This window comes from Octopus bimaculoides, chromosome 1 (assembly GCF_046866305.1).
Source record: "Octopus bimaculoides isolate indiv1 chromosome 1, ASM4686630v1, whole genome shotgun sequence".
In the NCBI taxonomy this organism is placed as follows: domain Eukaryota; kingdom Metazoa; phylum Mollusca; class Cephalopoda; order Octopoda; family Octopodidae; genus Octopus; species Octopus bimaculoides.
Window position 1 is genome coordinate 58,396,313 of NC_142928.1, and position 14,976 is coordinate 58,411,288.

Consider the following 14,976-nt stretch of genomic DNA (forward strand, 5'->3'; position numbering starts at 1 on the left):
GGCAAGCTATGGACACATAAGAGGTGCAGCAATATCACAGGGAAGTTAAAAGAGAAAGTAGTCTTTGTGTGTGGCAGGAATGCAAGTGCAATAAACACTAAGAATGTGCAGGAAATAGACTTTGTCAAATGTGTGGGTAGATACCTAGAAGTAGTATGTAGCTTCTGTTACCTAGACAACAATATTAGCAATGAAGGAGGATGCTCTGAACACATAAGTGCTAGAATAAGAATAAGTTGAGCGAAATTCAGAGATCTACTACCTTCGTTAGTAACCAAGATTCTCTCCCTCAGTGAAAGGAAGATTGTATGATACCTCTGTCTCGACAGCTATGCTACATGGCATTGACACATGGGCTGTGATTGCAGAGGACATGCAAAGTCTTGAAAGAAATGAAGCCAGCATGTTCTGCTGGATGTGCAATGTCAGTGTGCATGTATGAGAGAGTATTAGTGTTCTAAGAGAAAAATTGAGTGTATGAGGCATCAGATGTAGTGCACAAGAAAGAAGACTGTGCTGGTATAGCCATGTGATGCATATGGACAAAAACAGCTGCATAAGGAAGTGCTGATCTCTAATTGTAGTGGGAACCTGTGGGTAAGGTAGCCCTAAGAAGATGTGGGACAAAGTGGTGAGAAACAATCTTTGGATGTTGAACTTCACAGAGGAGATGACAAAGGGCTGAGACTTCTGGCAATTCGCTGTGCTTCAGAAGATATGGTCTTATGAAACATCCCCTCTATCCCCTCTGTGCCACATATACTCCCAACCACTGCTACCCGAGGGTAGCAATACCTCTCCAATACCATTTATTTCTCTCTAACGCTGTCTCTGCTGCCTCCTCTCTTTTCTTACTGGGGTAGCTAAGAATTTCCTTTACAGTAACGCACTCATCTCTATCTCTCTGTTGTAATCTAACCTCTCACTTAGCAGAAAGCTACTTTCTACTAAGGTGGCGAGCTAGCAGAAAAGTTAGAACTCCGGGCGAAACGCTTAGCAGTATTTCGTCCATCTTTATGTTCTGAGTCCAAATTCCACCGAGTTCGACTTTGCCTTTCATCCTTTTGGGGTCGATAAATTAAGTACCAGTTACGCACTGAGGTTGAAGAAATTGACTTAATCTCTTTGTCTGTCTTTGTTTGTCCCCTCTATGTTTAGCCCCTAGTGGGCAATAAAGAAATAAGAAAGCTACTTTCTGCGGTTCCACTCCCTCTCCCAGTTGAAAGGTCTTCTTGCAGGTCACTTGGCAACCCTGGTGGTGTCAGTGTTATGTAAAAAGCATCTGTGCTGGTCTCATATAAAAAAACATCCATTACACTCTGTAAAGTGTTTGGCATTAGGGAGGGCATCTAGCTGTAGAAACCATGCCAAAGCAGACAATAGAGCCTAGTGCAGCTCTCTGGCTGACCAGCTCCTGTCAAACCATCCGAACCATGCCAGCACATGCTCACTACCAATATATTACAATTCAGAAAGATGTCACAGCAGACTGTGACAACTGAGATTCTTTTGTGTCATTTTCTTCAAATATTAGACTGTAATACTAATCGCTACACAGTGAGATAGCACATAACGACACATATAACATGTCCCCTGATGACACTGAATAACATTTTCTGGTTTTGTAAAATTCTGGGTTATTCAATTGACTGTAGGTTTACTCAAGTAGAGTTGACTGAAGCTATTTAACAACACTACAAAGAATAAGAAAAACACCACCAACAAAAGTAAAACAATGTTGGTGTTTGTATTATCATTATTTTATTATTATTGTTATTATTGTTATTATTATTATTATTGTTATTATTATTATTCAGTAGTTTTATTTTTATAACGTGCTTTCACTTCACTACCGAGCGCAGCTCTGTGCGCCTTGGGTATGTGCTGTGGTGCTCTTATGTTTACTGTATTGAAAGTGTTTTGCGTAGAATGTGTGCAGTACCCAGTAGTGCAATTTTCTGTATGTTATATATATTTGTAAGTCCTGCTATTTTTGTTATGTATTTGTCTGAATATTTTTTTATTATACCTAAGGCACCTACTATGATAGGAATTGTTTCTGTTTTTAGATTCCACATTCGAGTTATCTCTATTTCCAGGTCTTTGTATTTTGAATATTATTATTATTATTATTATTATTATTATTATTATTATTATTATTATTAGTAGTAGTAGTAGTAGTAGTAGTAGTAGCAGCAGCAGCAGCAGCAGCAGCAGCAGCAGCAGCAGCAGCAGCAGCAGCAGCTGCACAATAATATTTTCCTATTGAGTAGATTTAGATTTTTATATCTTTTTATGGTATGTTTCTTTTTCATTTACTTAAGGTAATCTCATGCTTTTCTAATGTTGTTGTATCATAATAGTATTAACTGGTACTTACATCTATAATCCAACCCACCATCTGTTTACATGCTATAAAATAAAACACTGACATGATCTGTTTGATGTTACCATTTGTGTGTTCATGTATTTGCTCACCAATGCACTATCACTTATCTTTCTTTAGAGATGGCTTTATGCATGGTTGAAAGTTCAGTCAACCTTTCTCTCTTTGGTGTTGAAAATATATTGCAAATTCTTTTTATGCTAACCAAACTTGCTGTAAGAGAATTATTATGTCTCAATATTAAATTGGTTGATGAAAAATTAATGTACATTAAGATGACTCTAATTTCATCTCCCCTTGATATTTAAACAAAAATAAATATATTTGCTCCACTGGACGGGTGATGTCAGTGTGCATACACGACAAAGTGTAAGCAACCTGAGAGAAAAGTTGGATTTAAGAAGCATCAGATGTGGTGTGCAAGAGAGATGACTGCGCTGGTATGGTCATATGTTGCGATTGAATGAGGACAGCTGTGTGAAAAAGTGTCACACCCTAGCAGTTGAGGGAACCTGTGGAAGAGGAAAACCTGGGATGAGGTGGTGAAGCACGACCTTCAAACATTGGGCCTTACCAAGGCAATGACTAGTGACTGGGACCTTGGGAGATATGATGTGCTTGAGAAGACCTGACAAGCCAAGTGAGACCATAGCCCGGGTGTAACCAGCCCATTTATGAATACCCCTCATTCATTGGACAATAAACCTTGCTTGTGAAGACCTATTGAGGCAAGTGAAATCAAAATCAAAATTGCTGACGTGGCTGATAACAGTACTGCCTGATTGGCATTCATGCCAGTGGAATGTTAAAAGCACATCCAAACATGGGGTGTAACCAGCCCACTTATGAGTACCCCTCATTCACTGGACAATGAACTTTGCTTGCGAAGACCTATTGAGGCAAGTGTAAACAAACCAAAACCGCTGACGTGGCCAATGACAGTACCGCCTGATTGGCACTCGTGCCAGTGGAACGTTAAAAGTACATTCGAGCATGATCGTTGGCAGGGTCACGGATTGGCTGCCATGCTGGTGACATGTGAAAAGCACCATTTGAGCATGATCGTTGCCAGTGTTGCCTTACCGGCACATGTGCTAGTGGTACATGAAAAACCACATTTGAGCGTGCTTGTTGTCAGTGCCGCCGGACTGGCTCTCATTCCAGTGGCATGTAAAAGCACCCACTACACTCTCGCAGTGGTTGACATTATGAAAGGCATCCAGCTGTAGAAACTTTGCCAGATCAGATTGAGCCTGGTGCAGCCTTTGGCTCACCAGTCCTCAGTCAAACCGTCCAACCCATGCCAGCATAGAAAGCAGACGTTAAACGATGATGATGATGATGATATCAACAAGTACATTTCACAAATTCAACAAATAGAACCTCCTATAGCTGATAACTATATTACAGTAGACAGTGTATAAGTTTGACTCTAGAAAGAAGCAAATCTAGAGAAAGTATAATCTTTTTCACTCTGCATGTGGCAATAGAAGATAAAATCCTTTGCTTTTTTCTCTTAGCCACTTTCTGTAGTTTTTCATTTAAAAATATTAGGATATTCTTAAGTCTTGTTTTTTGGTCAACTTGCTATTTTGTTTTCTAAAAGTGTTCAACTGTATGGGAGCTTGTGCTATATTGTATTTGTAAGTTTATACAATGAATATATTCAGGAATACTTAATAAACACTTTTTAAGAGTTTAACCTAAAACTTACAGTATACCACCACTTATTTTAGAGTTAATTTTCTATGCTTTCTCATAGAAAGCCATCAAGAATCTGATTGGTGTTAGCACAAATTTTACCACTCTCCAGCAAGCAAATATAATAAAAGGCATATTATCAATATAACTGGGGTTACTTTCAACAAAGCTGCCAACTATTACAATAATGAACCAGAAAAAAGTGGATTTAAAGAAAGATTTAATTGCATATTGAGACAAAAGCAACTACAAAAACTTTAGGAGTAATATCATTTGGTTTAACCCATCTTTTTGCATGAATGTAGTAATTAATGTAGATAGAAGCTTACTAGTGTTAATCAGGGAGCACTTCCCAGCTAATCACAAATACCACATGCTGTTTAACAAGAACAATATCAAAGTTAGTTACAGCTGTTCAAGGAACTTCACTAGTATTATAATGAACAAGCTCTAAAGACTAACTAAAATGGAACATTGGAAACTGAATCTCAGAGTTTCAGAGTTAGGCCATATTGCTCACTAAACAGCAACTGCTTAAACAAAACTTGTACATAAAGTGATGATAATATCTTATAGATAGCATAAAACTGGAGAAATGTTATATTATGTGCAATGGTAGCTGCAAGAGCTATTTCTTCAACCACATGTCCAGTATACTACAGGAAACAGAGAAAAGGCACATCAAACTTTTCTTAGAGCATGTTTGAAAACTGGTGGACTTGTGTGTGGAGCACTTTTGTCTAAAATAGTCAACACATCATACCATACATAAAGAGAGCAAAGAAGTGTCAACTAACTTAGAACCATTGAGAAATACTATATCTTAATTCAGCAACCTGCTTTAGTAAATGAATTAATTACTGAGTGCTTTGTGGGTATCATTCAAGATGTTTGATACCTCTCACTGGGAAGGTCTTTGTTTTCTAATATGATGAAAATCAATCTGTTGGTTATATTACAATTTATAGCTTGCATTGTATTGTCTATTCAAGATAGTCAGAAATGCTGGCAACCATCAGAATTTCTTCGATCATGTGATGGCCAAAAGTTTTCAATAAAATCTGATATACAGGTGAGTAACAACCCAATATAATGGCTTTCATAGTAATTCTCTTTGCTTAATAAACCATATTGCATATGAAAATATATCACAAAGTTTTAATTAGATAAGCAAAATAAGTCTTTGGGAGTTATATTAATGATCATTGATTTTGATTAGGTATTAGAAATTTGACAAAGGGAAATAAGATATCCTGATGTTTATGGCTTTTAGATTTCAATTACTATAAGATTTCATATTTTTCCTTGCTTAACATGAGTTATCAGCTAATTATCAATCAGATAGAAATAATTGGTGAATTTATGTTTCCATATTGATTTATTAACGTAAGCGTATGACATAATACTTTTCATATATTCTTTCATTGAACTCAGTAGATAACTGGTGATCCTCTACACAGTCACTTTATCTATTAGAAACAGTAGATAAATTTCCTTCAAACCACACCTTACTGTCTTAGAAAAAGGAGAAATTAGACAATGTACTTACTGATACTTATAAAAAAATAGGTCAGATTGTCACAACTGGACTGCATTTGACTGTAGATTTGCTTAACCAAATCTAACTTGGAAATGAACAATAACAATAGATAGACTTCTGTTTATCTCTGGTTTCTGTTGCTCACATTAAGTAGATGAGGGAAATCTTCCACTGTATAAGATGACAGCCTATTGCAAGCAACTTTTTCTTGAACAATGCACTGGAATGACCAGCTGAAAAATGCTTCTGCTGTGACCATCTTGCTTTTTTTTTTTTTTTTTTTTTGCATATCTAGGACAACATTATTCCCTGTGATTTTATCTTTTTGAGTGGAGTTAATCTGTTATCTGGTTTAATGCCACTCCTTGGTGCCTTTAAAAGAGTTTAATCTGTTGCAATAATTTAAACCAGATCTCTAGTTGGAAGATAACTTCTTTCCTCCTTCTTATCAGTTTTAGATGACCTGAAAACAAAAATGATCATGGCTGCTGCTTTTCCCTAAGTGGTAAAAAATAGTGAAGATTTGGTTCAAACTATTTATCTGTTTCTTTGTTGTCTTAAATTGTGTGTAAATCCCCTTGTTTGCTCAGATTGCATAGAGCCCTATCATGTTTGAATATGCTTAATCCAATGAGTGTGTGTTTTAATCTTTTAAAAATGTGTACATCTTTAGAAACTCTAAGATAGTTTAGTGCAAACATTTTGCATAACTCCCTCAGAAAGAGCCAAGTATCCAGCTTCTGAAGCTATATCAATTATTTGTGAACTTACTAAATTAAAGTGTTGACTTCCATCTTATTTATTAGACATTAATATTACACTGAATAATTGGTTAATGAATCTCACACACATATACAAGCATCTAATATATACACACAGATGCACTTATGCAAAATCACACAGAAACACAAACATGCACAAGCAATAAAATTTATCTAAGAATTACAATTGTTATTTTGTTTTCTAGGTTGCTGGTATGGTTGCTTATTTCATACTGAGTGGAGGCCATCACCCATTTGGTAAATCTTCTTCAGAAATACCACTCAATATCATTTTGCATGAAAAGCAGTTATGCAACCTAAGTTTGGAAGCAAGTGACATTGTAACAATGATGTTATCAGCAATTCCTGATGAAAGGCCAACTGCAAGTGAAGTATTAAAGTGCGTCATGTTCATTTACACAGTTTATCATTGTTTTTACAGTTTTACATTCATTTTTTTTATGTTAGCAAAGACTTTTTTTTTCACTGCTAACCACTCTGTACTAAAATTGAAAGAAAACTTACTAATACTGATATGACATATTTGACATATGTGTGTGTTATAGAAGGCAGTAGCAATAAAAATAGAATGTTAAAGATAAAAATTAACAAAGATATTAAAATGTTACCTTCAAAATATTTAATTAGCCTTGATATTTTAAGTTAAAAACTTATTTTCAAAGCTTTATCTTTTATCCTTTACTTGATTCAGTCAGGAATTGAACTGAAGGTGTTATGATTGTGAGCTCAGTACTCTAACCACTAGGCCATGTGCCTTCATAAGGCTACTAGAATAGTAATCAGTTAGTACTGCCACTATTGTTGTTATTGTCAGCAATTATGTGTATTTTCAGAGCAGATTTTTTTTCCTATTACAAAAAGGGAAGGTAAATTTTCACAGGTGTGGCTGTATAATAAGAAGTTAGTTGCCCAAACACATGCTTTTGGATTCACTCCCACTGCATGGCACCTTGGGCTAGTGTCTTCTACTGTAGCTCTGAGCTAACCAAAGCCTTGTGTGACTGATTTGTTGCCTTGATTTTGCATGATAGTTGTAAACAAGTTCCACTTGTTTACAAGTGATAACTGTAAACAAGTGGTGCCCTTCATTTCCAATCTTCTGTCAAAACATTTCTGGTCAAAGAGAAATATTATCTTACTTGGAATCAGGTGATATTTGGTATCTGACCCATGCAAGCATGGAATAGTGGACGTTAAACAAAGGTGAAACAAACATACCTATTAAATTATCTATTTTTTCCTTTTCGTTACTATCCATAACTAACTAATACTTCTTCACCTCTCACATATTTTTCTTACTTATCAATAGAATTCATTAAGGGTGATGGTACTGCCATTTGCTATGAAGAGTTTCTTACTATCCAAAACTCAATACCTTTCTTTTTAAATAGGCATCCTTACTTTTGGTCAAATCAGCGGAAACTTCAGTTCTTGTTAACTGTTGGAAGTGATATCCTAAATGCTTTGATGTTACAGTAAGTGGATATAGTTCTATTTTGGGTCACCAACCCTAATTTTATGTTTTCTCAAATATAAAAAATTATCAGACTAAAAGGTGAACAAGACAGTAAAAATTCTTGAGGTGGTTGCTTGACAACTGAGAAATAACATTCAGATTATACTCAAATCCCATCCTACCATCTTAAAAAGAAAGGACACATTAGATAATGTAGTCCAAAGTACACTATGCTTGGAAAAAAAAAAAAAGATGGAATGGTCATAAGCAAAGCACCTTTGATCAATGTTTATCTAAGTCTAACATTGCTAGGATTTTCAATGATTTTTCAGTCATAGCTGTGCTTCAATTACTGACATTGAGAATTTCAGTAACAGCAATATATGCTTAAAGCAAAATGCTGTGCTTTAGCAGTAGTGTTTACAAACGGTGCAGTGAAAATTTGGATGAAGTTATATCAGACATGAGAAAGTCAAACGTATGAAAACACAATCAAGCTAGTTGGAAGGCTGCTGCTATTGGGCAACCCATTCTGGAATATAAAAATGATGTTGACAGTACTCAATGTTGATGATGATAAGAATTGAATTAACTATGTTTATATGGCTTATCTAGTGGAGTCAGTTATTTTTCAATCCACTATTCAGTCTTTTCATATATGGTATAGAAGTAGGTGGTTTAAAGTTGTCTGCTCCTTCTATTAAGAAATGATACTGATATGAATTTTTGAGTAATATAGGCTAAGGCAAGTAACATGTTTTATCTAAAAGTAACAAGCTTATGGATGCCTACTGAAGGATTTGATCATCCTATTGATGATGAGACCAGAAATATATTTTTTCAGCCTTTGTATATTTCTTTTACCATCAAACTGAAATTAAAACAATAATAATTTTGGAATTTGTTTGAAATTTTTTCTAATAACATGCCGTTATTATAAAATAATTTTATATTACATTGAAATATCCTCAAGTTAATATACATTGATACTTTTTATATTTTTTTAAATGAGAAAAAACTACAACACAGAAGCGAGCATCATATACTGTCTGAGCATTTGTGACACAATTGGATATTTTAAGAATTGGGTAAGATTTTAGCCTTCATTTATAGTTTTTTTTCTCCTTTCTCTGAGAGAGTTACAGCTTGTCTAAATGTATCTTGCTGAAGTATTTGTCTCTGTTATGCATACACAAAGGCTTTATTTTGATAGTATTACCCATATATATATATATCTGAGAACATGTATAAACTTATTCAATAAAACATTCAGTAAACAAACATTAGATGTTAGCATGGTAAAATAGTAAATTGTGCACTTTATCCCCTCTATGAGATTGTTGTTATTTAACCCCTGGTCAGCTCTTATCTTTCAGATCTAGCAGAGCAGGATTGATGAAGCATCTTTGGTTACTTAATAGTCTGACCAGGAAAAAAAATTTTATTCCATGCAAAACAGAACCTTCTGTTAAACTTTGCTCCAAGACCCAGTTTAGGTCAAACTCTTTCATGGAAAGAGAGAACACTTGCTCACTGAATAAATTACAGAAAAAGTGCAGATACTAGGACATACATAATGACCAGACATAAATCATTCACAATACAAATAGGTTATTCTTTGCAAATTTTTGTTTTTCCAAGAAATAATCTATAAATCTGATAACAAAAGGTATTGTTTAATCATAATCATTTGCTAGGTTTCACAAAATAATGAGCCGAGACATTTTACTTTTATTAAAGCTGACAAAACTGGCATAAGTGGATCAAAAGAGCAAAATATACATATTTGCAAATTTAGTGAAATTTGTTGATAGGAAAATTGTACTTATAAGCATGTTATTATGCATAAAGGTGAGGAAAAAAATACTGTAACTTTTAGTTTAAAAATGCATTTCCATGAAATTTATTTAGTTCAAGATAAGACAAAACTTATAAACTATGCATTTAGATGGCTAAATATTATTAAATGAATGTTATACAGATGACTATATCAGGAGAGCATTGTACTATATACTGTAACACAACAAGTTCAGCATCTCATTGTTCCAAGTACAAATCTCTGTGATTTTTGCCTTACATTTTTTTTTACATTCATAAACTAAATTCTAATCATAGATCTGCTATTTGTACTCTTTCAAAATTTTGGCTTGGTGTCTGTTCAATATAATATTACTTATTTAAATATGACCTTTTCAGATGTCGCTTATTGATATGATCATCTTAGAAGAATTACAGAAAATCAGGCCAATAAGGAATTCAATGATTGAACTGGTGATCTTCTTATACAACACCTGTATTTTGTATAAACAACTGTAAGTGTTTATATACTGTTTATACACATGATTTATTTCAATCTTAATCCTTTTTAATCTGGCAGTGGATAATCCTTGCATCATTCCCTAATCCTTTAATTTAATTTATTCTAACACCTATTGTTTTCTATTCCTGTAGGAGTTAGGTGAGTTTTTTAGGTTTGAAGTGTAAAAAATGTCTTCCTCAATCTTCCACTTCATTAAAAGTAGAAGACTAAGGAAGATTCCTTTCACATGAATTGCTTAGTTTTTATATACCCAACTATCATCTTTCACACACACATACATGTATATCTTATTCTCTCTTACACACAACAGCTGATTCCTTTTATACACAGCTTTTTTCTCTCAACTCATTTATTCCCTGTTCATGCACACTGGCATTGCACATCCAGCAAAGCACATTCACCTCATTTATTTCTAGCTTTCACACACCATTGCCTATGTTTCACAACCATACAATATCATACTTTGTACACAAGACTTATACAACCTGCTTTTCACTTGGAAAGAGAATCCTTTTGTTGCTAGCAGAAGTAATAACTCCTTGAACCTTTTCTTTCTATCTATTCTTACTCTTGCTATTATAGTTTCAGGACACTTTCCTCTGTTGCTCATTAGGCCATCTAGGCAACAGGAGTTGTCAATTACTACCAGGGAGTCATCTGAACATTTCAAAGAATTCATTTCATGAGTGTACTTATTGCTCACTTCTCTAGTGGATCTGCCTCTCCTTTTTGTTAGCCTACTTATGATCACAGTACACTTCTTGTGCACCCATAGTTCAGATCTATGCATATTGAGTATGACAACTTCTCACGTGGCTGTAGAGTTTTGTTTTCTTTTCTACCAACTAAAACCTTGGGTTTTGCTAGGCTTTCTTTGAGGCCTCTCAGTTCTAAGCTTTGCTTCCATGTTTGGAATTTCTTCTATAAATATTTGAATTAGCTATGAGAGCTAGATCATTAGTATACAGGAGCTCTCACACAATCATTCCTAAACTCTTCTGTTATGGCCTAGAGAACTATAACAAACAAGAGGTGATTGGAAAGAGTGCTCTGATGGCTACCCATCTATACTCTAAACTCTTCATTTAACGTGTCGTTAACTCTCACCTTGCTAATAAAATCTCTGTATTTGGCTTCCATGGCTCTCATAAGCCATCCATTTGCACATAGTTGAACCATTCATCTTTACCCACACTTGGCACCATAAATACATGTACCTGGGTACATGTCTGTGAGTCTGTCTGAGAGTGTGTATTTGCATGGATGTGACTGTGTGCATATGTGCATCCATTCTGTGTGTCTGTATTCCTGTGTTTGGCATCTTGGTTGAGTATGTGTGTACATGCAGGCTTTTTATGTATGTATGTATGTATGTATGTATGTATGGATGGATGGAGGGATGGATGGATGGATGGATGGATGGATGGATGGATGGCTGTATGTATGTGTGTGTGTGTGTATGTATGTATGACTAGGTGTACACATGTGTATGTCCATACACATCTTTGTGTAGTCTTTTTGCCCTGTTTATAGGTGCAGACATAGGTGTGTGGTAAGAAGTTTGTTTCCAACTACATGTTTCCAGACTTTTTATCATGTTGTGTGTGTGTATGACTGTTTATATTCCACATTATCACATGACATTGAGCAAAATGATGATGCTGTGTTTAAATTTTCTGTAAGCAATATTTCTTGTTGTTCTGTACTTTTGAAGACCAGTAGAGTTAAACAAAAATTTCCTTACTTGAAGCAGCTAAGAATTGGCTTCAGAGAGGGTTGTAAAATACTGCAACGGTTTCTCTCTCTCTAACTCATGCCAGAATAGAAAACAAACTTAAAACCAATGAGCAAATACACACACTAAAACACACACATATATCCATTTATGTGTGTGTGTGTGTTTGTATAATATACTTACATATGCATACGTGGACATTAAATGATGATTTCATATATATATATATATATATATATATTTATATGTGGAAGGTGTGTGTATGAATATATATGGGTCTAACCCATGCCAACATGGAATATGGATGTTAAATTGTGATGATTATAATGGTCTAGGTTAATTACAGTGTTGAAAAAGAGATGACTTAACAATTTGAGTCCTGTCCAGCCTATACAAGCATGAAAAAACCCCATGTAAAATGATGTTGTTGTTGGTTGTGGTGTTGATGAAGATGATCATACAAATGTTTTAGAATAAATAAATAGCTCTCAGGTCTTGTTATCTCTCACACTGAAATATTGTGAATGACTTCAAAAGAACTATGTTAAAATGTGAGAAATATTCACAGACAAACAGCTGTTGATTATTCTATTGAATCATTGAAGAATTCAACAGGGAAATTTGTTAGAATTTCCAGTATACAGATTGTAGAAATATCAAATATTTCTCTCTTGTTTAGTCTCAGGTTAACCTTGATCTGAGAAGACCCATTCCAGCTGTGACCATCCTGTCTTATTTGTAGATCTAGGAATAGTTTTATGCTTACTTTCATTTTCGAGGCAATACATTGTGATTTGAGGGAAATTTTGGCTTTTATGTATTGCAGTTGTTTAGCCCCAGGTTAGTCCAGAAGTGGAAGGCATGATCAAAGATATCCTGGGTAGTGAGCATCTCATCTGCTAATGCACTGCTTGATGTTCCATTTCAACACATTTCAGAGAAGCCCATTTGATATAGTTATCTATATCTTTCTGGAACTATGGACTACATTATCTAATGTGCTTTCTTATTCAGGATAGTAGGGAATGATTTGAGGGAGACTTGGGTGCTATCTCTAATGAGGTGAGTGACCATGTAAAGGCTTCCTGATTGGTTCATTTCAAATTAAAGTGTCAACTGTTGCTGTTGACATTGTTGTTTTTGTTAGTGTTATTGTTGTTTAGTCCCAAGTCAACAGGTAGTGCAACCAGCTGTAAAATATTGCCTGAAATAACTCTCCAGCCAATCCTTGCTAGTATGATGTAAAAACAGATGTTAAATGAATGAATAAACAAGCAAACACACACACACACACACATATATATATGCATATTTACGTAGAAATCATCATTATTTAACATCCACTTTCCATGCTAGTATGATTTGGATTGTTTGACAGGATCTGGCAAACTGAAAGGCAGTGTTGGGCTCCAATGTCAGCTTTAGAATGGTTTTTAGGGTTGGATGTCCTTCCTAATGCCAACCACTTAATAGAGTGTATTGGGTACTTTTTTTTCTTTTTATGCCACTGGCACTAGTGAGGTTGCCAGGTAATTTGCAAGGTGACAAAGAAGAAAACGCTTCCACTACTAAATGGGAAATATTTGAGAGGGGAAGGTGGGTTTATGCCAGATGCTGGAAGGCTAAAATAAGATAGAGAGTCAAGCATAGGTATCTTGCTACACAAGAAATGCATGGCTAACCACTATTATATATATATATAGTTAGGTGGGAGTAGTTGAAGAGATAAAGGAAATTTGTGATGGTGAGCCAGAGCAAACTCTCAGGGTACAAGAAGGTGAGCATTAGAGAGGATGCAGACAGTTAGTCGAGGAAAGGGAGAGGGGTGCTTTCAACAATCACCTACTTTTGTACTGAAGATACAAAAGTAGGTGATTGGTGGAAATATTGTGGGCAGGGAGACTGATAAGAAATGGAAGTGGTTCCAGGAAGGAGAGGATGAGGGATGGAGGTAACCAGCGGGGAGGGGTGTAAAATATACCAATTTGGCTTTCAGGTGATTACAGTAATCGAGTTGTGTCAAGATAGGGGAGTGGTAGGTGTTAGATGATGAGATCTGGGGGAAATGCTTGATGAAGCAGAAAGAGAGGAGAGGGATAGAGCCCGAGGGATGGAGGAAGAGAGAGGTAGATGGGTCAATAGAAAAATAAAGATAGGATATAGCAGTCTATTTGTTGGATGTATCCTTCTTCATGCATAATGATTTTTGGTTGCATCACCAATTTGTTAATTCTTCTTTGCTAACTTGATGCTCACTGGGCATTCTCTCAGTCTCCGTATTCAGTTTTGCAAGCTGAGTGGATTGGAGCAATATAAAATAAATGGACTTGCCTATGGATACAACATACCACTTGGACTAGGAATCAACCCCACAACCTTATGATTGATATAAGTAGTATGTTAGTGGAGAGGTAAGGAAGGTGTACAGCTGCTGATGAGACTCCAAGCAAAGTTGAAATGTGTAGCATAAACAGCTGTTCTTTATTTTTCTGTCCTTCAACATATTGTGTACATAGACACGTTTTCATCTCTTGTAACATAGTGTTGAATAAAAGTCTATTGACCCGTTCTTTACATTATAGCAACACTGTTAACACACCAGTAGTTTAAAGTAATCAATGTCACCATATTTCATTTAGATGGCATTGATGATGACATGATGAATTGATATTTATACTCACACATTGACAAATACATACTTGCATACATACATAATCAATAAACCAGTTAGTCAGTTACTTTCCTTCCACCATTTTCTCTTACAAAGCATTGGATGGCCTGGGGCTATAATTGAAGACATTTTCTCAAGGTGCCATGCAGTGGGACTGGACCCAAAATTACGTGTTTGAGAAGTGAATTTCTTAACCACACAGCCAGTCTGCACTTAATTGTTTGTGTGTATATGTGCTCTTTAGTTTGTTTTAGCAATCACAGCTAAAGCCATGGTGGATCATGGTTGATTGTCATATGTCTTTTGTGTTATCTTTGCATAAATCCAAGGGCCCAATGCCTTTGGTTTCTTAGTGTTTGTGGTATCACTGGAGATTGCTCAATAG

At 35.4% G+C, this 14,976-nt stretch overlaps 1 protein-coding gene across 6 annotated transcripts in view; it reads left to right on the forward strand.

The window, feature by feature from the left end:
* LOC106873009 (uncharacterized) overlaps positions 1–14,976 on the forward strand; it is an 88,137-nt gene that overhangs the window by 53,177 nt on the left and 19,984 nt on the right. For 5 of the 6 annotated variants that reach the window (XM_052966949.2, XM_089351684.1, XM_014920208.3 and 2 more), the window contains 5 exons: positions 5,080–5,159; positions 6,595–6,788; positions 7,801–7,884; positions 8,878–8,953; positions 10,062–10,177. In XM_052966949.2, coding sequence (XP_052822909.1) covers positions 5,080–5,159; positions 6,595–6,788; positions 7,801–7,884; positions 8,878–8,953; positions 10,062–10,177 — 550 coding nt within the window. Of the gene's footprint in view, positions 1–5,079; positions 5,160–6,594; positions 6,789–7,800; positions 7,885–8,877; positions 8,954–10,061; positions 10,178–14,976 lie in introns of those variants that run through there. The other variant, XR_016241727.1, reaches the window with a different exon arrangement.